The 25,697-nt window shown below is 44.8% G+C and overlaps 1 protein-coding gene across 1 annotated transcript; it reads left to right on the top strand.

The window, feature by feature from the left end:
- Window positions 1-419: 419 nt before the first annotated feature.
- LOC117365533 lies at window positions 420-16,237 on the top strand. Its single transcript, XM_033956015.1, has 3 exons — window positions 420-610; window positions 709-4,973; window positions 16,200-16,237. Exons 2-3 carry the CDS (start codon window positions 716-718, stop codon window positions 16,235-16,237), a joined length of 4,296 nt encoding a protein of 1,431 aa, XP_033811906.1. The 5' UTR covers window positions 420-610; window positions 709-715.
- Window positions 16,238-25,697: the final 9,460 nt, after the last annotated feature.

The raw sequence follows: 25,697 nt of genomic DNA on the forward strand, positions 1-25,697 counted from the left end.
AAATCTACTATTTTTGGTGAATGACCTGCAAAAGTGATGTTTGTTTTCTGTTGCATACTTTTGACCTGTGGGTCAGAATAAACAACTTATTCTTTCCTAAAGAACTTGTGTTGGCTGGTGATATGGTGAAACCTTGTTACTTACCTTGCATCTCTTAGGCCCAGGCAATTGCCTAGGGCCACCTGAAAAAGTCCTGAAGGTACCCCTGGTTGTAGGGGACACGCCAGAATCCCTGTGTTTGTCACCCGGCAGCCCTACACTACGGAGGGTTGGTGACAATTTGGTATCAGGAGTGCGGATCTGGTACCTCTTCAGGTGAAGATTAGGGAGTGCAAAGGTGGAAAAATTTTTTTTTTTACTTACTTTCTACAATTGTGTGGTTCAACGGAACCAGGATTACAACTGCTGTTGAAGGGAAGCGGCTTAAACAGTGCAAGGATATCGGTTCCAGTGTCCTGAGTTTGGCGGCTGCAGGAGGTGCGGATAGCAGACCGGGAGACGAGGCCATCGTCCGGAGCTGGCGAGGAACAAAAGGGGGACCAAGAGGTCTCTGAAGAAGGGTGGTGCACCCTGTAATGAGCACGCAGGCGATGATTCATCAGTACCTCTGGTAAGCATATTTTACAGAGGGTCTGGTGAAGATAGTTCTGGGGGGAAAGAAACTGAGTGGTATCGCACTTGGATTGTGTGTTTGTGATTCCCCTACAGAGCCTACATGGAGCCGGCGGCGTTAGCAGTGGTGGCTGGAGAACGACAGCGGCAAAATGAGGACTTAAAGAAGGTCCTGGAGACTAGTCACGGACTATGGCAGGCAAGCCAGAAGGCTAGTGAACGTCATCACAGTGACTTTATGCGAGCCATGGAGCAGCAGTCTCAGTTAATGGCGCAACTATTGAAGCCTACGGCTGGTGGACAGATACATATACCGGTATTGGGGACTGGTGGTACTCTACCCACGGTAGGACAAAACTCTCTAAATTTATTGAATTTGAGTAAAATTACACCACAGGATGCCCCAGATGACTTTTTAAACTCTTTTGAGAGAGTTGCTGCTGCAGCAGGTTGGCCTCCAGAGCAGTGGGCGGTTCGCCTTCTGCCATGTTTGGCTGGCGAGACCCTTGCGGCTTTTCAGACCATTGCTGCGGATCAGGCCAGTAGTTACCCAGCTGTGAAAGCACATATCCTAGACTTTCTGGGGTATACAAGAGAATATTACAGGCAAACCTTTCGTGCTCTCCAGTTAAAGGTTAGAGAAAGACCTAAGGCGCTGTTACAACGCCTAACGAAAGCTGCAGAGAGGTGGTTACAGCCTTTCTTGGCAGACCCACGAGCGATGTTCGCTGAGTTAGTCAGGGAACAATTCCTAGAAGCTCTGCCCCAGAACATAAAGGGGTGGACCCAGAAACAAGGATGCCAGGATCTGACACAGACATTATCTGTGGCAGAAGCTTATCTGGACGCCCAGGGACTTCCCGAGAAACCAGGCCCAAGTTATAGACCCCAGACACAGTTCCAGAGGGACACTACACTTCAGGCTCCTACTAATAATAACATGCCACCCAGGAACCCTCAGAATCGTATACAGAAACCCTTTAATCCAGCTCCCATCTATTGCTTCAGGTGTGGGGGAAAAGGTCACCGACAGGGGGAGTGTGTTGAAAGAAAAGGTTTTACGGTAACCTGTGACCTAGAAAAGGGTAAGATTACACCAGGGGGGAGATATCTGGTGGTGGTATCAATAGGAGGCAAGGACATGGAGGCCTTACTTGATACAGGGGCGGACCAGTCAATGTTAGCCCACCGGTGCTGGAACACAGTATTTCCTAGGGAAAAGGGGCATGATTTTATCGGGAGAGTAAGAATCAAGTGTATTCATGGGGACACGAAACAATACCCATTGAGGCCTACCACAGTGAAGTATAAAGATAGAGTGTATCAAACTTCCTTTGCGTTAGTGCCGGAGGCACCTTATGATGTGATACTGGGGAAAGATTGGAAAGGGTTCCCTGTAGCATTACAGGAAAAACAGTGTTTAGTTAACACAAGATCACAGGGATCCTCTAATCCTGAACCTGAAGGGAGGTTAGGCAGGATATTTCCCTTTACGGGAGAAGCCTTTCAGGAATATGAACAAAGGCAGGAGCGTAGGACCCGGGCCCAGAACAAGAGACAACAGCAAGGAAGAAGTAGAGCCATGAATAGGGCGGGTGAAACTAGAGAAGTCCCATGGCTCCCCAAGGATGTTATGGATACTTTTCCTACATTTCGGGAGGAGCAGAAAACTGACCCAACCCTGAAAGAAGAATGGCAGAGAGTAGGAAAGGAGCGTACAGAAGGTAAACGCTGGGTCGAGAAACAGGGCTTGTTGTATAGAGAAGGCCCGGGTGACCTAGAAGGGGAAATGGTACAACAGTTATTGATTCCCCAAGGGTTTAGAAAACTGATACTCAGGATAGCCCATGATCACCCGTTATCGGGTCACAAAGGAGCAGAAGCCACTATCAAACAGATAGAAAGACGGTTTTTCTGGCCGGGATTAAGGCAGGCGGTGATAAATTTTTGTCAGTCCTGTTCCACGTGCCAAAAACTGTCTTTGGCGAAACCGGCCAGGGCACCCCTCATTCCTGTACCTGTGGTGGAGGAACCATTAAGGCGGTTGGCCATGGATATTGTGGGACCCTTGGAGAAAACACCTAGGGGAAATAATTTCATTTTGGTAGTCATGGACGTAGCCACACGGTTCCCTTGGGCTTTTCCATTAAAGAAGGCCACATCTACCATTATTATGAAAGAACTGTTAGGATTGTTTTGCATGGTAGGGTTTCCCCGGGAGATTCTTACGGACCAGGGTAGTAATTTTTTATCTAGCGAAATGAGGATGTTTTATGAGGGATTTGGCATCCGTCATATTAAAACGTCTGCCTACCACCCTCAAGCTAATGGTATGGTGGAACGTTTTAATCAGACAATTAAGCAAATGCTGAAAAAGGGCATAGAAGGAGACTCTAAGAACTGGGATAGGTTTATTCCTTTTGCGCTCTTTGCGGCGCGTGAGAAGGTGCAGAATTCTTTGGGACTTAGTCCTTACGAATTATTGTTTGGGAGACCACCTAGGGGGGTGCTGGACATGTTGAAAGAGAAGTGGGTGTTTCCCGAGGAATCGGGGAGTAATGTTATCACATATTTAGCTCAGCTTAAGGATAGGTTGCAGAGGTCCCTGGAATTCGGAAAAGAAAACTTGGAGTGGAGTCAGAAACAGCAAAAGACTTACTATGACAGAAGGGCTAAAGAACGTGAATTACAGATAGGTGATCAAGTCCTTATATTAGTACCCACTGATCCGCACAAATTCTTGGCACAATGGAAGGGCCCAGCCACCATTGTGGAAAGGATAGGTGAGGTGGATTATCGGGTCAAGGATGATAAAGGGAGACTGCAGACCTATCATGTCAACCTATTGAAACCATGGAAAGATCGGGAGGTGTTGGCCTTGGTGGCACAACAAGGGCAGGAAGATGACCTAGGACCTCAGGTTACGGACTTCAAGGCTGAGGGGGAAGTTAATGTAGGAACTGCCCTCACACAGATACAAGTTCATCAGGTGAAGGAAGTAGTCCGACAGTTTGGGGATGTGTTCTCTTCGGTGCCAGGGAAAACGGGGGTAGTATCCCATGATATTATAACAGTACCAGGGAAGGTGATACGGGTACGCCCCTATAGACTGTCAGAGGAAAAGAAAGCTCTGGTGGAGGAGTTAGTACAAGAGATGCTGACTTTAGGGGTTATAGAAACCTCGCAAAGCCCATGGTGTAGCCCTATTGTGATTGTTCCTAAAGCTGATGGGACACCACGTTTTTGTATTGACTTTCGCCAGGTAAACGAGGTGTCTCAGTTTGATGCATTTCCAATGCCACGGGTAGAGGAATTACTGGATAGATTAGGATCAGCCCAGTTTTTAACTACCATTGACCTTACAAAAGGCTACTGGCAAATACCGCTTACCGAATCGGCTAAGCCTAAAACTGCATTCAGCACGCCACGGGGCCTATTCCAATTTAGGCGCATGCCATTTGGCTTACATGGGGCGGCGGCTACTTGCCAGCGCCTAGTCCGCGAGGTGCTACGGGATCACCATGGGTACGCGGACGCTTACATTGACGACATAGTGATCCATTCGGGTACATGGGAACAGCATGTGCAACACCTTAAGGCGGTCCTGGAAGCTCTGAGGGGAGCCGGCCTCACAATAAATCCAAAAAAATGTTTTATAGGTCAACAAGAAGTAAAGTACTTGGGATATATTGTGGGAAAGGGGCAGATAAAGCCTATAGTGGATAAAGTGCAATGCATTCGGGGATACCCGGCTCCTAACAACAAAAAACAACTCAGGGCTTTCTTAGGATTGGTAGGATACTACAGGAGGTTTATCCCGCACTTTTCGTCCCAGGCAGGACCCTTGACTGACATGTTGAAAAAAGGGAGCCCAGAGACACTGTGTTGGGACAATGTGAGTAAACAGGCTTTTCAAAGATTGAGGGCTAGTTTGTGTGAAAGGCCCGTGCTCAAAGCTATTGATTTTGACCAACCATTGATCTTACAAACTGATGCTTCTGGCACTGGATTAGGAGCAGTCCTAAGTCAAGAAAGCCAAGGATTAGAACATCCCATTATGTATCTGAGTCGGAAGCTCCATCCTAATGAACAAAATTATGCAACGGTGGAGCAGGAGTGCTTAGCGGTAAAATGGGCTGTTCAGACTCTTGAGCATTATTTACAGGACAGGGAGTTTACACTGGTGACGGACCACGCAGCCCTGAAATGGTTAAATACCATGCGAAACAATAACGCTAGACTTACACGATGGTATTTAGCCCTTCAGGTGTTCAAATTTAAGGTGGTGCATCGGCCAGGAAAACTTAACACCAATGTAGATATTCTGTCACGCATCCCCGAGAATATAGGGACTCCTCAGGGTACAAGCGAGGGTCATCCTTTAAGGGTGGGGGAATGTGACAAACCCAGCACCAGCACTAGTCCGGTCCCTGATAGGATCGGATGCAGAAGAGCAGACCAGATCGATTCTGGCACTCACCTTGAGGCTGACCTCCCTTGCCCCCATAACCAAAGAGATAGTGAACTGGAACAGAGGCAGGCAGATTGGCAACAACAGCCTCCTGTCTTTAGAGCAGCTAGAGAAGCCACGAGGAAGGTAGCTGCAGTAGAAAAACCTAGGCAGAGAAAAACTGCTGTAGAGCCAAAACCCATCCCCCGCTACAGGCTGAAGGGGATTGGCTCTGATCTGTTTAAAAGCAGGCTGAGTCAAGCAGGAGGAGGAGGAGCGAGTGAACAGGGCGAGTCACTCCCACAGCTCAAGGCAGGTGAAGAGCTGTGGAACAGAGCAGGAGAGGAAAACGTGCTGGATTATTCCATGCAGGATTTGGAGGAAATCCTGCCTACTTCAAACTACCAGGTTCTAGATCGTGTGGAAGGCATGGAGATAGAACTGGCTGGCCCTATGTTAGAAAGCCAGACGGAAGGTATGGAAGTTGCATGAAAGAATGCAGCAACTGAGAAACCATTAGTGGTTTGTGTTTCTTTCTTTCTTTTGCTGATGTTTGGTTTGTTTCTGCTGTGCAAACTATGCCTGCAGAAGTTAGGATATGTTTGAACTTTATAAGTATTTTGAGAGTAAGAATAATACTTGCTTCAAACTGAGGAATGGATTTAAAAGCAAGTTTATGAACCTGAAGCTCAAACTGACATAGTTAAGTTTGGTTTTTGGAACTTTAGAAATCCTGCTGTGACTCCCGTTCTTGAAGCTAATTAGATTATCTGTCTCAGCTGTGTGATTTTGCCTGCATGTGGGAGCTGAGAGAAAAGCTGAACTGTTACCAGAGTTTGCTGTGGCTATGTTTGCCTAAGGAGTTTTGATTTATTTTGAATTTGCAGTAAAGCTTTATTTTTGCAAATCTACTATTTTTGGTGAATGACCTGCAAAAGTGATGTTTGTTTTCTGTTGCATACTTTTGACCTGTGGGTCAGAATAAACAACTTATTCTTTCCTAAAGAACTTGTGTTGGCTGGTGATATGGTGAAACCTTGTTACTTACCTTGCATCTCTTAGGCCCAGGCAATTGCCTAGGGCCACCTGAAAAAGTCCTGAAGGTACCCCTGGTTGTAGGGGACACGCCAGAATCCCTGTGTTTGTCACCCGGCAGCCCTACACTACGGAGGGTTGGTGACAATATTCAGAGCTGGTACCGGGACAGTAGTGTGGGTGAATTAGGAATGCTAATTAAGTCTGGCTCAAAGAGTTAACTAGGCCCTGCCATTGAATGCCAGCAGTTCCTAGGTAACTTCCAGCTCCTCCTTTGCTCTGCCTCCGGATTGCCCTGGCACTAATCACATATTTCTGTGGATGTCTGGTTGGATATTCAGTGGTATTGTCCATTTAAGAGCTGCTGAATATCATGTGAGGTGCAGGTCAAGAGCTTCTCCTGCCCAGATTGCCCTGGCACCAATCACATATTTCTGTGGATGTCTGGTTGGATATTCAGTGCTACTGTCCATTTAAGAGCTGCTGAATATCATGTGAGGTGCAGGTCAAGAGCTTCTCCTGCCCAGATTGCCCTGGCACCAATCACATATTTCTGTGGATGTCTGGTTGGATATTCAGTGCTACTGTCCATTTAAGAGCTGCTGAATATCATGTGAGGTGCAGGTCAAGAGCTTCTCCTGCCCAGATTGCCCTGGCACCAATCACATATTTCTGTGGATGTCTGGTTGGATATTCAGTGCTACTGTCCATTTAAGAGCTGATGAATATCATGTGAGGTGCAGGTCAAGAGCTTCTCCTGCCCAGATTGCCGTGGCACCAATCACATATTTTTGTGGATGTCTGGGTGGATATTCAGTGCTACTGTCCATTTAAAAGCTGCTGAATATCATGTGAGGTGCAGGTCAAGAGCTTCTCCTGCCCAGATTGCCCTGGCACCAATCACATATTTCTGTGGATGTCTGGGTGGATATTCAGTGCTACTGTCCATTTAAGAGCTGCTGAATATCATGTGAGGTGCAGGTCAAGAGCTTCTCCTGCCCAGATTGCCGTGGCACCAATCACATATTTCTGTGGATGTCTGGTTGGATATTCAGTGCTACTATCCATTTAAGAGCTGCTGAATATCATGTGAGATGCAGGTCAAGAGGAGTTATTAAGCAAGAGCTTCTCCTGCTCAGATAATGCCCACTGAATATCGATCCTCTAATTTATGCTTGTAAGGTATTGACATCTCCCTGAATACTATAAAGCTGCGATACGTTTCTGTGCGTGTTCCATAAACCCACCAATTTCTTGCTTTTGAATAAAAGTGAAATGCCTGCAAGGAGGGGGCATTAGTGTCAAAATTCAGCAAGATAAGGGGGTGAAAGGTCTGGTTCCAAACCCGCCAAATACTCATTTCACCACCCAGTGTTGCAAAGATATCCAGCAAGGAAAAAGAATAAAGGAAGCATGTATTAATGTCGGATCTTATAACAACCGTCAGGTCTTTAATAAAATTAACGTAAGCAAAGAATATCAAGCATTTCTTGATATCCTGAACAGCAAACATTAAACTGTGTTGTAAATTATTTTTCTTTGCCCTGTGACTGTACAACAGGTCTATTGCTCCTGTTAATATATTTTCCACATTGGATGCAGCTATTTAAGATAAATTCTTCATTTTACATGCTTTTTGATAACTGATTTTGCTGTGCATGCCTTTGGATTTGAGTAATACTTTTTAGGAAGGATATTTTTTTTCTGGTATGTCATTATTACGTTTAAAGGCCGGATGCTGTATCCGAATGTAATTCGCTTTGAGCTACAACTGATAAAAAAATTAATTAAGATTACTTGTTTGCATGTGTATTTTTCACTTTTCATTTGTTCAGGAGTTTATGATAGATCTTTATGTTTAGTGGAAAATTTATTTTTCTTTATTTCACTACAGATCCAATTTGTTGCTTGTATGACAGGTATAACAAATTAACGCATGCATCTGAGATCATATTGTATTGTCTAAAATGTTCTTGGATTTCAGACCTGTAGGACTCTTAACTGGATTCTTTCTTCAAAAGCAGAAAGATCACGTGTTGCACCGAATTACGTCAGGTTAGGGATTTGTAAAGAAGGTTATCATGCTGCTGTACCGGGCCATGGTGCGCCCTCACCTGGAGTACTGCGTCCAGCACTGGTCACCATACATGAAGAAGGACACGGTACTACTCGAAAGGGTCCAGAGAAGAGCAATTAAAATGGTTAAAGGGATGGAGGAGTTGACGTACAGTGAGAGATTGGAGAAACTGGGCCTCTTCTCCCTTGAAAAGAGGAGACTGAGAGGGGACATGATAGAAACATTCAAAATACTGAAGGGAATAGACTTAGCAGATAAAGACAGGTTGTTCACCCTCTCCAAGGTAGACAGAACGAGAAGGCACTTTCTAAAGTTGAAAGGGGATTGATTCTGTACAAACGTAAGGAAGTTCTTCAAGTTTATTTAAAATTTATTATACCGCCCACTCGAGCCTTCTAGGTGGTGTATAAAAATTCCATATCAATATACCAATTAAAATGTAATTTAATCAAAAACAAACCAGGGTAAAAGACAATTTAAGGAAACCCAGAAAGTGGTAGAACACTGGAACGCTCTTCCGGAGTCTGTTATAGGGGAAAACACCCTTCAGGGTTTCAAGACAAAGTTGGACAAGTTCCTGCTAAACTGGAACGTACGCAGGTGAGGCTGGACTCATTTAGAGCACTGGTCTTTGACCTGGAGCTGCCGCGTGAGTGGACTGGTGGGCACGATGGACCACTGGTCTGACCCAGCAATGGCAATTCTTATGTTCTTATGACACTTTGATTGTTGACTGTGGTCACCTGATTAAACATTCTTTTCAGTATTTAAAATGTATTTGCCTTTTCTGTTTCCGCCTTCTGCTCTATCCTCAGTCTGTACCCAGCACTGACCTCTGTATCTCATAGGCTTTGATGGGAATTCTAATAATGGTGCCGAAGGTTAGGAGCTAATTCTGGGCTCAGATTCTGGCATGGAAACGCATTCCGATGGATGCAAAGCACTGAAATGGGACACTGGTGCAGAAGTAAACTTACACTTAGCTCCGCTGTTGGGAATTCCTATTTTCATGGGCTATGGTTGTGCGCTCTTATTCAGGATTTTTGCTAGAGCCCTTGCCTCTTTTTTGGGGGGATAGGGGTGGGGGGGGTTCAGAAGCCGCTTGCGGTGGCTGCTCTTCCCATGTTATTTTCCCAGTTTTCTGCGTGGTCCATGCTCACCTCTTCTGAGAGCGTGTTCTTGGGCAAATGTTAAGTGCTCGGGAAGAAATGTATCTTAAATCATTGGATGTCCGGGGAGGCTCCCTCTATGTAGCATTGGAGGAATAAACTGGATGAATTGATGGGATGGGAGGCTAAGATGGCGTATCGATCTTGTAGGAGAAGTCGTGACGTTGTCAAGATTTGGAATCCATATTTACATATCTTGACTCCGAATGCCTGTGGTCGTATCGTCAACTGACTTCAGTTGACTGCACACTGACCTGGGGGTGGTTTGTTTTGTGGGTGAGGGGTGGGTTAGTCTTTGTGGCTGGTTACCTTTTATGTGTGGGTGGAGTGGAGGGGGGGGTTGTACCAGGGGAGGAGGAAGTTGGAATGGTTTACCTGTACAGTGGTACTTCGGTTTACGAGTGCAAGACGAGCAAAACATTTGCAAAATTGGTGCCTCGGAAACCGAGCATGGCTCGATTTACGAGTGCCCCCCCCACCCCCGCGATACGGCACCCTTCCCCCATGATCCAGCACCCCCCCGACGCGATTGGGCACCCCCCCGCCACAATCCACACCCCCCTCCACAATTGGGCACCCTCCCGCCAAGATCTGACACTCCCCTACACAATTGGGCACCCCCCTGCCGCTTCTTACCCTCATCTGGGCACCCCGAAGATCGGCCTCCTTGTCTGCTGGGCCTTGAGCATCTGCGCATGCTCAAGGCCTGCGAGTTCAAGAGGAGGCCGATCTTCGGGGTGCCCAGATGAGGGTAAGAAGCGGCGGGGGGGTGACCAATCGTGTCGGGGGGGTGGGGGGGTCTGGATCATGGTGGGGAGGTGACAGATCGCGTCGGGGGGGGGGGGGGGTGCCGGATCTCAGGGGGGGCCTTCGAGGAAAGCACTGCCGGTTCTCGGGGGGGGGGGGGGGGGAAACGCATCAAAGCAAGTTTCCATTATTTCCTATGGGGAAACTCACTTTGATAAACGAGCATTTTGGATTACGAGCATGCTCCTGGAATGGATTATGCTCGTAATCCAAGGTATTTTGTTACACTTGGTTTTTGTTATTACCTGTATTTGTTTTCTTGTGCTGTTGAGCTCTCATATCTTTGATTGTATGTATTACTTGGAGAGGGTGAACAACCTATCTTTATCTACTAAGTCTATTTCCTTCATTATCTTGAATGTTTTGATCATGTTCCCTTTTAGTCTTCCCCTTTTCAAGGGAGAAGAGGCCCATTTTCTCTAATCTCTCACTGTACGGCAACTCCTCCAGCCCCTTAACCATTCTAGTCGCTCTTCTCTAGACCCTTTTGAGTAGTACTGTGGCCTTCTTCATGTACGGCGACCAGTGCTGGACGCAGTATTCCAGGTGAGGGTGAGGGCGTATCATGGCCCGGTACAGCGACCTGTTCGTGATCCCCTTCTTAATCATTCCTAGCATTCTGTTTGCCCTTTTCACCGCCCACATTGCGCAGACGGCTTCATTGACTTGTCAACCAGTACTCCCAAGTCTCTTTCCTAGGGGGTCTCTCCAAATACTGCATCAGACATCCTGTATTCGTGCATAAGATTTTTGTTACTGACATGGATCACCTTATATGTGAAACTCACTGCAGGGCCCCCGCTGCTCTGCTGAGGTGTCTGTGTAGCCACTCTTATGTCCCAAAGGCTGGTTTCTGTTCGTTTTTCATTTGGACATTTTGTTTTTAGTAAATGGCTCTGTAAAATAGAAGCGCTGAGGACAAACTGAATTAAAAAATGGTCATTTTTGAAACAAAGAGTTGGATGTTTTTCTGATTTGAAAATGGCCATTTTCTCTGCTGGATTCGTGGACATTTTTTTTTCCCCCCAAATGCCCAAAATCGGATTTAGACGTCATATTGAAAATACCCCTCTACATTTCCTGGCAGAGATTCTTTGCTTTGAGTCTCCAAAGTCATAACCAGGTCTGCTTTTCAGATTATGCAAAATATGCAAATCGTTCCAGATCTTGGGTTAGGTCTATGCAAATAAGTCTGATAAATATTCATTCTAGATTAAATGGAATTTGAAACACCTTTTGTACAATGGGGCTCCCCAAACGAAACCCTGTGACTCCACAGCCATCTGGAGATCCAGTATGCAAATTTATCTCATGCATATTCATCATGGATATCCTAAACCTTCTCCTCTTCTCATTAACTGTGGTATTTAATAAGAAAAATTCGGCAAGCTTGAGGTAAAGCTGAAAGGCTAAGCTGCAATTGACAGTGGCTTTTTTATTGCACACTCATAAAATGTGCACACATGCCAACTGTGTTTAAGTAACAGATCTTTCTTTGCTTTTGAATGGTCTCTGTATTATTTTATTTAGAAACTAGTCTTTAAGCCCGTTACGTTAACGGGTGCTAGAATAGATGTGTCTGTCTGTCTGTCTATGTTTCTTTCTCTCTCTCTCTCTCTCCTTGGCCGCTGTCTGTATCCTTCTGTCTCCCCCCCCCCCTGAGCAAAGCTGTCTGCCCCCAGGACACACCTCCCCCCCCAAAGCAGGCCCCTTTCCCTCTCCCTCTCCCTAACTGTCTCTCCATGGCCCTCTTCTGTCTTCCCCCCCCACGAGCAAAGCTGTCTGTCCCCAGTACACCTCCCCCCAAAGCAGCCCCCTTTCCCTCTCCTTATCTCTCCTTGGCCCCTTCTGTCTCCCCCCCAGCACACCCCTCCTCCCAAAGCAGCCCCCTTTCCCTCTCCCTATCCATGGCCCCTTCTGTCTCCCCCCAGCACACCCCTCCCCCCAAAGCAGCTCCCTATCCATGGCTCCCGGTATTGATTCCCTTCTTACCCTCCCAACATCCAGGCGTCTTCTGGCCTGCTCCTCTTCACCAAAGCAGCCTGCGATCGTGGTGGCCGGCTTTAGCGAACCTCGCAGGCTGCTCTCCAACTCGGTAGCATGTTCCCTCTGACGCGATCCCGTGCGTCAGAGGGAGCGTGCTACTGAAGCTGGAGAGCGGCCTGCGAGGTTCTTTAAGGCCGGCCACGATCGCAGGCTGCTCTGAAGAGGAGGATCAGCGGCGGCAGCGGCGAGTGAGGGCGGGAGGTGACCCGGTGACTCCTTCTTCTGCACGGAGGTGGATAGCGGCTTGCGAGGTTCGCTACAGCGGCTGGCGAACCTCAGCAGGCCGCTTTGAAGAGGAGCGGGAGGGAGGAGTCGCTGGTGTCTTCTGCACAGTCACGCGCAGGCGCCGTGAGGACTGGCACAGAAGCACACCTCACGGCGCCACAGCTCATGAATTTTCAAGAGCGCACGCGCTTCTAGCATTTTATTATTATTGATGATCTGGCAGGAAGAGAACAGGGCTGGCTCATCTTCGCTAAAAGTAAATTTGACCATGTCTCCCCGCTCCTGGCCAAGCTCCACTGGCTTCCGATAATCGCCAGGGTCCACTATAAATGCGCCTGTTTAATTTTCAAAATCCTACATGGTATCCTCCCTCCCTTTATCCCTCTTTCTTGGAATTCCTCAAACCCTAATACCACCAGATCCTCCCACAAATTAAAACTATCCGTCCCCTCGCTAAAAGGCATTTCCCACACAGGAAAGCTAGGGACCTCCCTCCACTTCAAAATCACTGAGCTCTGGAACAACCTTACCTCCCCTCTTCGGAACTTGAGCTCTCTCCAAGTTTTCCGCAAACATCTGAAAACCTGGCTTTTCTCAAAAAATGTAAGTCTCCCTCCAATTTAGGAATCAAGGAAACTCTTATATCTTGGCTTCCCAAGTCCTCTAAATTTTCTTCACACTTTTACCTTTAACCCTCTGTTGTAGTTCCTTCCTATTTCTCCTACTGTAAACCGCGTCGAGCTCTACGAACGTGGAGATGATGCGGTATACAAACCTAAGGATTAGATTAGATTAGATTAGGTGTAAGGCTATAACCAGGGAGCAATTAGTCTTTGCTTTCTAATTAGCAGCTCTCACCTAGTGATAATTGGGTGAGGCAGTCCAGCTTTCAGCAGAGTTTGTGACTGCAACAGAATTAAAAAGGAATGAATTTGAACTCTAAAGTAAAAGGAGTATATGATATTCAAATTACTGGTAGCATTAAACTATCAAATATATCATTAGCATACCAGCTTCTATTCCTATGCTTTAAAGCTTATATCATTATCATCTATAAATGTATAAAAAACATTAAATAAGTTATAAACTAAATTTAAAGATGGCATTTACTATTCACTCAGGATGGGAAGTTCAAGTTTCAAGTTTATTATTTCTCTTGATTAATCGCTTAATCAAATTCTAAGCGATGAACATTTTAAAATACATTCAATAAGAGACAAACAATACAAACTTTAAATAATAACATCGGGTAAATAACTAATACATGTTCTCATTACATAAGGTAAGATAGGGTTTTGAAATACAATTGATTAAAGAAAAGCAAAACAAAGGAAAAGCACAATAGGGAAACATATAACGCTAAAACATAAAATAATAAAGTCACTGGCCTTAAAATTATTGAATTAAATATTAAAAGCATCATTAAAGAGAAATGTTTTTAGATTACTTTTAAATTTTCCTAAATCCTGCTCCTTTCGTAAATAAATTGGAAGAGCGTTCCAAGTCTGTGGAGTGGTTACCGAAAAGATAAACTGCCGTCTGGTATTAATAATTTTCAATGAGGGAATGGTCAATAGATTTTGCTCATTAGATCTTAAGGTTCTGCTTGGGTGATATGGTATTAATAGCTTGTATATGAATGCTGGAGTCTTATAGAAAAGAGATTTAAAGATAAGCAAACAAAGTTTATATGTTATCCGATGGATAACTGGAAGCCAATGTGCATTTTTTAAAAGGGGTGTAACGTGATCAAATTTTCTGGATTTAGTGATGAGTTTTATGGAGACATTTTGGATAATTTGTAGGCGTTTGAGTTCGGTTAGTGATATACCTTTAAAGAGAGCATTACAGTAGTCTAATTTAGAGATCACTAAAGAGTGAATAAGAATGTTTAACGATTTTGGACATAAAAATTTTGAGATAGATCGAATCCTACGTAATCTATAAAATGTGGTTTTAACAGTATTACTGATATGATCGTGGAAATTTAGTTTGGTGTCAAAAATCACCCCTAAAATTTTATCCCCACATTGCACACTTTTGCACCATTTTGAAATGATTTGAACAACTCTTTTTTCACTTATTATTTGAATTTTTATCTGCTGAGCCACTACAATAGACCGTCTTACAAAGATAAGTGCAATCAATAATAATAAAATGCTAGAGGCGCATGCGCTCTTGAAAATTCGTGAGCGGTGGCGCCGTGAGGTGTGCTTCTGTGCCAGTCCTCACGGCGCCTGCGTGTGACTGTGCAGAAGACACCAGCGACTCCTCCCTCCCGCTCCTCTTCAAAGCGGCCTGCTGAGGTTCGCCAGCCGCTGTAGCGAACCTCGCAAGCCGCTCTCCACCTCCGTGCAGAAGAAGGAGTCGCCGTGTCACCTCCTACCCTCACTCACCGCTGCCGCCGCTGATCCTCCTCTTCAGAGCAGCCTGCGATCGTGGCTGGCTTTAAAGAACCTCGCAGGCCGCTCTCCAGCTTCAGTAGCACGCTCCCTATGATGTATGGGATCGCGTCAGAGGGAACGTGCTACCGAGTTGGAGAGCAGCCTGCGGGGTTCGCTAAAGCCGGCCACCACGATTGCAGGCTGCTTTGGTGAAGAGGAGCAGGCCAGAAGACGCCTGGATGTTGGGAGGGTAAGAAGGGAATCAATACCTGTAGCCAGGGGGAAAGGGAAAGGGGGCTGCTTTGGGGGGAGGGGTGTGCTGGGGGGAGACAGAAGGGGCCATGGATAGGGAGAGGGAAAGGGGCTGCTTTGGGGTTGGGGTGTGCTGGGGGGGAGACAGAAGGGGCCATGGAGAGATAGGGAGAGGGAAAGGGGGCTGCTTTGGGGGGGAGGTGTGCTGGGGACATACATCTTTGCTCGGGGGGGATACAGAAGAGGGCCATGGAGAGACAGTTAGGGAGAGGGAAAGGGGCCTGCTTTGGGGGTTGTGTGTGCTGGGGGGGAGACAGAAGGGGCCATGGATAGGGAGAGGGAAAGGGGCCTGCTTTGGGGGGGAGGTGTGCTGGGGACAGACAGCTTTGCTCGGGGGGGGAGACAGAAGAGGACCATGGAGAGACAGTTAGGGAAAGGGGGCTGCTTTGGGGGGAAGGGTGTGCTGGGGGGAGACAGAAGGGGCCATGGATAGGGAGAGGGAAAGGGGCTGCTTTGGGGTTGGGGTGTGCTGGGGGGGAGACAGAAGGGGCCATGGAAAGATAGGGAGAGGGAAAGGGGGCTGCTTTGGGGGGGAGGTGTGCTGGGGACAGACATTTTTGCTCGGGGGGGGATACAGAAGAGGGCCATGGAGAGACAGTTAGGGAGAGGGAAAGGGGTCTGCTTTGGGGGTAGTGTGTGCTGGGGGGGAGACAGAAGGGGCCATGGATAGGGAGAGGGAAAGGGGCCTGCTTTGGGGGGGAGGTGTGTCCTGGGGGCAGACAGCTTTGCTCAGGAGGGGGGGGGGGGGTGGAGACAGAAGGATACAGACAGCGGCCAAGGAGAGAGAGAGAGAGAAAGAAACACAGACAGACAGACAGACACATCTATTCTAGCACCCGTTAATGTAAAGGGCTTAAAGACTAGTATATTCATATTTATATATTTAACATATTTAAGATATTTATCATTTTCTACTATTTAATATAAAGATTTCAGCAATATTTATTAGAAGGACAGAAAAGTGAAATGATGGTCCTGGTATGATCTTCATGTGGCTCGCATGCGAGACAAATGACACTGAACACTTTTCACCATCTTTAAATTTAGTTTATAACTTATTTAATGTTTTTATACATTTATAGATGATAATAATATAAGCTTTAAAGCACTGGTATACTAATGATATATTTGATGCACCTGAATTTGAAGCCACGAAACTGTGTACATGAAACTGCAAGATACACTTATTGTATGCAAGTACATTTAAGTGGAAATTAAAATAGATATGTCATCTCTGTAATGCAAGAATGTGTTCAATTAGATGACAATACAGTATGCTTTGTGTAGTTTAATTATCTGGTTACCATTATATATTGTTAATAAGATTATATTGTGCGTATTCAAAGAATAAATGGAAGAAATGGCGTTACAATTAGTACTATTGTTATGCGGATGGGGTCGGGGGAGAGCTTTTGGGCCCCCCACAGACCAGGTGAGGCCCTTGCCCAGGGCATTGGTGAGATAGGGCACCAAAAGCCCACTCTGAGCTACCTTCAAGCTCTAGTTGGCTCAGAGCCCCGCAATCCCTTGAGCTGCCCCGTTTTTCACAACCACTCATAGACCTGCTGCCCATTCAATAAGGAGACCTTCATTTGAACTTGTTTTCTCTGTGCGGTGTGGATTTCCTCCTGTAACGGAAGGGCCGTGGCTCCCTGGTAGAGGTTGTAAGATCAAATCCTGGTGCTGCTCCTTCTGACCCTGGGAAAGTCACTTAATCCCTTAATGACTTTAAAGATGGAAACAGTGAAAAGTACTCTTCCCTTAGACTTATCTCAGACTGGGTGACTACTTTTCACTGTTTCCATCTTTAAAGTCATTAAGAGTGTAACAGAGAGGTATTTTTGTTACTAACTCGAGTCTTGGAAAATTAATTAACCTTAAATTATTGCTACGTGAGTTATTCTCAAGCATTTCAATCTTCTTCCTTAGGTTAATATTGTCTTTAACTAAGATCTCTTGAATTTGTTTCGATGATTCAATTTCTTTTTCTATTTTTTGAATTGATGAATTAGAAGTATTTGTTTCTTCTCTTAAGTTCTTCAGTTCTTTATCATTTCCAAGACTCGAGTTAGTAACACCTAGAGATATGCTTAAGAGATATCTAATGGAAAATTTAGAGATATCTGAGGATTCATTACCACCATTTTCAAGGGTTTATTATTTGCCTGATAAAGAACAAAATCAACAACCAAAAGTAAAATCTTCAGATCAAGAACCTTTAAATATTTCACAGGTTTTAGAAACATCTGAGAAGGATTTAGCATCACCAGCCACTATGATTATCACTTTAGCTTTGCCAATTGACAAAACATGGTTGTTAAAACTTTACTTTAAAAATAGACAAAAAAGCTTTCTTGGTTATAAAATATTAATGTTCCCAGATCTGGCACAGGAGACGCAAAGGCGCCACCGTGAATTTCTTCTTTTGAAACCTGGGGTTTTATCTTTGGGGGCAACTTTTTATTTGAGACATCCGTGTAAGTGTATTGTATATTATCGTATGTTTAAATATTTGTTTTTTGAACCATCACAACTGACCAACTTCGTGGCTATGTCTCGTCTGAATGTTAACAATCTTTGAGCCCTATAATTTAGATATTGTGACCCCTATCTCAATGCTATAGCTCTCAGTTTTCTGTTATTATTACTGTTCTTTTTTTTTTTTTATTCGCCAAGTTTCTTTAATTCTTGGATCTTAATTTGTGGACTTGAGCATAAATAGTATATTTGTTAACTTAGGAATTATATTACTATTGTATTTGATATCCATTCTATTCTTGCTTTCTGTACAAGTGTAATACTTGAAATTTAAGTTGAAAATAATAAAAATATAATAAAAAAAAGAGAGGTATTTTTGTGAGATTATAGATTGATCTCTCTGCATCCTATATAATTTTCGATTGATAAAGTCACTTAATTCCCCCATTGCCCACCGCTTTGAAATTCCAAAGCCACAAAAGGGCGGTATACAAGTCTCCATTCCCTTCCCCTTTCATCAAGCCCAGTATTCAGTTTCCAACAGTGGCTAACCCAGGTCACAAGTACCTGTTAGAAGCCCAAAGAGTAGCAACATTCCAGAGCTGAGCTTGTGATGTCATAATGCCTCATTCCACCAATGCCTAAGAGCCAACCTCAGCAGTGATGTCACAATGGCTTAGTTATCCTATACTCAGCTCACATAAGAACATAAGATTTGCCATACTAGGACAGACTGAAGGTGTGGCTCACTGGTTGAGCTGCTGCCTCTGCACCCAGAGGTTGTGAGATCAAATCCCGGTGCTGCTCCTTGTGATCCTGGGCAAGTCACTTAATCCTCCAGTGCCCACTGCTTTCAATGCCAAAGCCACATAAAAAGTCCCTTTCCCTAAATGGCTGCTTCCTGAAATCAATATTTACATTTGTACGTGACATACATGTAGAAATGATACTATTTACATGTGAACTTGTATGTTTCTAGATCAATAGTGTTTACCAAGGTGCCAATTTACCCTCCCAAACCAGCACCCTCTCAATGATACATCGATGGGTGGCATTAACTGCGTCACACAGTCCCCTAAATTCTATAAATGGCTTGCCCAGTTAGAGTAGGGTCAATTAGCTAATTGGTATGAAATTTGCATTTAGTTGGAGACAAGTATCAGTAATTAGCCTGATCAAGCACTAATTAGCAGTTGCTCATAACTGATTTGCATCCCCTCTTCTACAAACTGACATCCTAACTTCTCTCGCATATAACTTCACAGGGGGAGTGGCCATGGGTGGGGCTTGGGCAGGTCAGAGACATTCCCAGGGTTTACGTATGATATAATAGGGCAATGTAACATAGTAATATAGTAGATGACGGCAGATAAAGACCCCAATGGTCCATCCAGTCTGCCCAACCTGATTCAATTTAAACTTTTTTAAATTTTTTCTTCTTAGCTATTTCTGGGCAAGAATCCAGAGCTCTGCCCGGTACTGTGCTTGGGTTCCTACTGCCGAAATCTCCATTAAAACCTACTCCAGCCCATCTACACCCTCCCAGCCACTGAAGCCCTCCCGAGCCCATCCCCCACCAAACGGCCATACACAGACACAGACCGTGCAAGTCTGCCCAGTACTGGCCTTATTACGCACCCATTAGTTAAGCACTTACAATTATACCCAAAGTTCGTAGAAATTAAGTGGGTACCGTCCCCCAACCTTTTGTTTCCTTACCCATCCTTTTTATTTATTTGTGAATTGTATTTAATCCATTTGTTTTTTTTCCCCCTCCTCTTCATCTGTGTTTTCACATCATAATTGTCTTTAATGTCCTGTTTGTTGGAAATTTTTTATTTTTTCTATTTTTTATTTTGTAAATCGCATTGGATTTGGATACTGCGATTATATCAAATATTTTAAATAAGCTTGAAACTTGAATAAACTTGAAATGTGCACTAAGCCAGTGTTCGGTTGTCCTGTATGGTGCATCCTACACAGAATACTGGCTTGGCACAGAACTTACGAGTACCTAATTCTGGCAACATTTACTCAGGGGGGGGAGAGGGGGCAAACAGGGCAGCCTCCCTGGGCTCCATAGCTCCAGGGGGACCCCCATGGCCTGGGATGTCCTTCCCTTCTCCTCACCCCATTCTGAAGTCCCCTCATCTTTTAAAACGCAAAGGTGCAGCAGCAAATTCTCTAGCTCTGCTCGCAGCCTCCTTGGTGCAATTCCTCTGCCGTGGTCCGCTCAAGTGGAATCAAAGGTGCGGTAGAGGGGGCTAGACCGCGGCAGAGGAACTACATCCAGGAAGCCGTGAGCAGTGCTGGAGATTTGCTGCTACGCTGACGACCCCTTTGCATTTTAAAAGATGAAGGGGGGCTTCATAGAAAGACATCTCGGCCCAAGGGGACCCCCCCAAGCAGCTGATTTTTAAATGAAGGGAGGGATGCTGGATGGGAAGACATATGGTGGACGTAGGGGGGGGGAGAGAAGGAGGGAAGATAGGGACAGATGCAAGATGGGAGGGCATTTAGTGGGTGAGGAAATTGGGGGGAAGGGCACGGAAGAGAGAACTTGGATCAAAAACTCTCCACTACCCACCAACCCAGCCAGCAGATTAACCCTTCCCCTTAACTGTATCCATGACGTCCTGTTTGTCTGTCTTGTCTGTTTAGATTATAAGCTCTTTTGAGGAGGGACTGTCTCCTTCCTGACTCTGTATGTCTGGTAGCGCTATAGAAATAATTCATAGTAGTAGTGTGAAGAGTTTCAGTCTTTGGGAAGCAGAGGTGAGATTGTGATGTCATAATGCCTCATTCTACCAATAAGAGCCAACCTCATCAGTGATGTCACAGTGGCTTGATTGTCTCTGCCCTCCAACCCAGCCAGCAGATTAACCCTTCCCCTTAACTGTATCCATGACATCCTGTTTGTCTGTCTTGTCTGTTTAGCTTGTAAGCTCTTTGAGCAGGGACTCTGTAGAGCACTGCATGAATCTGGTAGCACTATGGAAATAATTAATGGTAGTAGTAGTAGTAGTAGTAGTAGATTCTCTTCTTAATTTCTGCCCTTGGCCCCAGCATGTCTAACATCAGCCCTGCATTTACTGAATCTACCCCAGTACGTGGCAGTGAATTATTTCTGCATTAACTGGATGGGAAGATGTTGTGGATGTCCTGAGCAGGTAATACCGTGTGTTTATTTTGGCAAATTAATGTGCTGTACTGTCAAACGTTTTACACAGCGTAGAGAAAGAGAGAGAATTATCATCTTTAATCAACCACTTTTAGTTGTTCTTTCAACAAATTTGTTTCCGCGGCCTTCACTTCTGTTTACGTTTTCCCACTGCCGAATTCATTACATTTGCAACTGACACTTTAAATTAGCAGAAGTAAAAAGTAGAAAACCATCTCAACAAAATGCCCCTTCCCCATTTGCTGCCAAGACATGTACAAGGGGAAGTGATGCCTCATTAAAATTCTTCCTTCAGACCCTCCTCTCGGTAGCGGTGACAAGGGTGGTGATCGTTTCGCAAGTGAGAAGCTGCGGCCTTGGAAACATCATTTTCAGGCTTCGTTCATTTCCAATGTAGGAGAAGGAGACAATCAAAACATCTTTTCTCACTTCCTCACACTGTTTTATGTTTAATGACCTCAAGTTAATAGGAAGATTCTAGAAAGGAAAACACTCTCAGATGAAAAGGGCAGTCTAGGATCCTCGTCTGCTTTTCAGAACAGCTGCGGTGTGGTGCAGTCAGCGGTTACAGCGATAGCGTTGGCACCAGTGGTGTAGTAAAGTTAGGAGGTATTCGGGGTGGTGGCGCCCCCTGCGCCCTCCTCTCCTTGCCCCCCCCTGCTCCGTCCCACCCCACACTTGCGCTCTCTCTTCCCCCATACCTTTAAATCTTCGCTGGCGCGAGTGACTTTTCTCCAGCATGCTCCTCGCATCTATGTTGGATTTCCCTCTGATGTCACTTCCTGGCCCCCATGACCCAGAAGTGATTCAGAGGGGAACCAGGCTGGTGCGAGCAACAGGCAGGAGAAGTTGCTCGCGCTAGCAAAGATCTACAGAGGTACAGGCTGTGTGGGGGCGAAGGGATGGCGCGAGTGTGGTGTGGTGTGGCGAGGTGGGGCAGAGAGGTGCTGACGCGGCGACGCCCCCACTAACATGGTGCCCGGGGCAGTCTGCCCCCATGTCCCCCCCTTACTAAGCTACTGCTCAGCATCCTGAGGTTGTGGGTTCAAACCCACGCTGCTCCTTGCGACCCCCGGGCAAGTCACTTAATCCCCCCCATTGCCCCAGGTACATAAGATAGATTGTGAGCAAACCAGGACAGACAGGGGAAAATGCTTGCGTACCTGAATAAATTCATGTAAACAATTCTGAGCTCCCCTGGAAGAACAGTATAGATTAACATTGAATAAATAGTGTGCAAAGTTTCAGCCTCTGATAACCAGAGCTGGTATTGTGACATCATAATGCCTCATTCCACCAATAAGAGCCAACCTCATCAGTGATGTCACAATGGCTTGATTGTCCTAGACTTGGCTCACTTTTACTACACTTTGATTTCTAGAGTGGCGCAGTGGTTAAAGCTACAGCCTCAGCTGTAGGGTTGTGGGTTCAAACTCACACTGCTCCTTGTGACCCTGGGCAAATCACTTAATTGCCCCACGTATATTAAATAGATTGTGAGCCCACCGGGACAGGCAGGGAAAAATGCTTCAGTACCTGAATAAATTCATATAAACTATTCTGAGCTCCCCTGAACAAATAAAGAAAAGGTAGTTAAGCGGAAGGAGACAAAGGATAGTGGTAAATGGAGTTTGCTCGGAGGATAAGGATGTTATTAATGGAGTGCCACAGGGATCTGTCCTTGGGCCGGCTCTATTTAACATCTTTGTGAGTGATAGTGCAGAAGGACTGTCTGGTAAGGTTTGTCTTTTTGTAGATGATGCCAATACTGTATCTTTATTTTATATGCTGAAACTAGTTTTGTTGGCATTGTTGATTGTTGTGAAGTCATGATGTATGTTGTACTGGAATCCGTGCAGAATTGTATGTGGCGGGTAATAAATTGTGGTTCCTTCCCCCCTCCCCCCCGATAGCATTATTTCTTCAATGGGAAAGGATTTTTAAGAAAGGGGTTAGGGAATTATTTTGTAAATCCTTTATTATAGGTCAAAAATGTATTTTACCACATTGGTTGGAAGAAAGTCCACCCTGATTTTGGCATTGGAGGGCAGCGTTTCATGCTCTTATGATTATGGAAGCTAGGGCGACCCCCCCCCCCATCTTATAAAAAACAGAGTAAATTTGGGATGACCTGGGAACCTTATATACAGCAATTATCAGCCAGAGGAGGCAGTTTTGTAATCAGAAAGTGAAGCACTATTTATTAGTAATGTTTGGGAATGGGGGGATGGGAAGGGGGAGGGAGTGTTGGGAGGTACTTTATCGTGTCTGTATTGTGGTGATAATTGATTGTTGATTTCTTGGAATTTATATATCTTCAATGCATTAACTGAGTTGAGATGATATTCTTTGTAAGATTTTTGTTATGCATATTTTATTCTTAAAACTCAATAAAAAATGATTGAACATAAAAATAAATAAGAATGTTATAACAGAATGGCTTAACGTGGTCATGTAATACCCCTGGGGCTTAACGACCTTTAGTAAACATATCCCCACTTTACTTAACCTCAGGAATAAGCAGTGGCTTCCCCCAGGTCTAACTTGATAATGGTTTATGGACTTTTTCTCCAGGAATTTGTCCAAAAACCCCACTAGGTTAACTGATTGTACTACTTGCTCAGGGGTAGAGTTCCAGAGCTTAACTGTACATTGAGAGGAATTGCTATTGAGACAGACATGGGGATGGGGGGATGGGTAGCGTGGAATGTTGCTACTATTTGGGTTTTTGCCAGGTACTTGTGACCTGGATTAGCCACTGTGGAAACAAGGTACTCATTGGTTTGACCCACTAAGGCTATTCTTATGTGAGCCAAGTATAGGACAATCAAGCCATTGTGACATCACTGGTGAGGTTGGCTCTTAGGCATTGGTGGAATGAGGCATTATGACATCACAATCTCTGGAATGTTGCTACTCTTTGGGTTTCTGCCAGGTACTTCTTTTTTTTTAAGTTCAAATAGTTTTATTGAAATTTCACAAAAGTAGAATAAACTGTGAACAACAAGATCAATCATCCAAAAATGGCAAAGCAACCGTATAGACTAATACATAGTAAGTATTCTGAAATGAAACATTGCAATGCGCAATCTAATAATAGTAATAGCAACATAACATGTAACTAAAGAAGAAAATGAAGGAGAAAAAAAAAAGAAATAAGGGGACTGCTTGGCTATTATGTGCATGGTGCATCATCAATTCATAAGCATACTTTAATTTGAATTAAATCCATATCAATCAATACAATAGTCCAGGAACGGTTGCCAGATAGTGTTTGTTTTATGCAAAAATCCCTTCCTTTCAGCTGCCACTAATTCAAACTTAGCTGTGAGACATGCTTGATTCCACCACGCTGCATAGGATAAGGTAGATGAAGAATTCCAGTTGGATAATATCTGTTTAATAGCAATGGACAGTAAAGCTTGGAGCAACTTGGCTTGCGGTTCAACAAGAGGAGTCTGAAGTCCATGATGGCCATACATCACTATCGCCAGTGTGATGGGTTCCGAAATGTGTAGTACGGCACTGATAGTACGCCAAATTTGAGACCAATAATGTCTTATGATGTCACATTGAAAGATCATATGATCTAAAGTTCCAGGTGAAGAGCGACAAGACCAGCATTTACCATCCACTGAGCTGTCTTGGTGTGCAATCTTGGCAAGTTTTATTGGGGTCCAGAATGCCTTATGTATAAGGAAAAAAAGAGATTGAGTAATAGCAGATGAGGCAAGTGCTGAGTGGGACATTTTCCAAATGTCGTTCCAGTCTCTGACGTCAAGTTCAAGTCCTGTGTCTGTACTCCAGAGAGAATAAAGAGTAGTGAGTGAGAAAGTGTCATGTTTTCTCATAATTTTATACCATTGCGATGATTCGTGTCTGGCACGAGAGATCTGATTGCACAATATCAAAATGTTAGGGAGTTCATCTGTAACAGGTTGTTGCTTCAGGTGTGCCGTAATGGCAGATTTTAGTTGTATCCATTTGAAGAAATGTGATTTTGGCAAGTTGCAATTCTCCGCCAACCTCTGAAAAGGGGTCCAGGTAGAGTTTGAGTAGAGATGACACAATCGGTGTATTCCTTTAGTTTTCCATACAGAATTATAGGTCGGTGCATTTTGAATGCGAATTTTATTATTTCCCCAGATAGGTATTTGCGTAGTTTCACTCCATTCTGGTGAGAGCATAGCATCCACGTGTCGAATAGCTGTACGTGTGGATGCAAGAATTGGTTGCATTTGCAAGAGATCCGACTGTCCAATGAAAGGTAGATCCTCTAAAGGTATGGTTGTAGATAGAGAGCGTTCCAGCAGTAGCCAGCGAGGCGTAGAGCTATCATCAGTGGTATGGAGCCATCTAGAACCTTGTCGAAGCAAGAAGGCGATGTGGTAGTTTTTAAAATTAGGAAAGTTCACACCACCTGATTCTTTGTCATTCCTCAACTTTTGTAGGCTTATACGTGGTGGGTTTGTTATTCCAGAGGAAAGTAGTGAGAATTTTGTCCAATTTGGCATAGAATGAAGGTTTCATCAATACTGAGGGTATAATTGATGACAGGAGAGATCATCATTTTGACTGTATCCAGTCTGCCCCACCAGGATAATTTCAGTGGGGGACCAAGATGACGTTAACTGTCGAACTGAATCAAGAACATGATCCGTATTATGTTCCGAGGTCTCATCTAAATCCGGTGCAAAGTAAAGTCCAAGGTACTTCAATTTATTGGGCGACCATAAAAGTCCAAGCTCTTTAATGGATGGGCAGACTTCCGGACAGTTCAAAGGCATCGCCTCCGATTTAGAAAGGTTCAATTTGTATCCAGAGTGAATAGAGTATGTTGATAGCATTTGGAGCAATGGAGAAATGGAATCAGGAGTGAGGTACAGCAAGACGTCGTCTGCGTACGCTGAGAGTTTGATGT

The sequence above is a fragment of the Geotrypetes seraphini genome, chromosome 8, assembly GCF_902459505.1.
Source record: "Geotrypetes seraphini chromosome 8, aGeoSer1.1, whole genome shotgun sequence".
NCBI classification, from domain to species: Eukaryota; Metazoa; Chordata; class Amphibia; order Gymnophiona; family Dermophiidae; genus Geotrypetes; species Geotrypetes seraphini.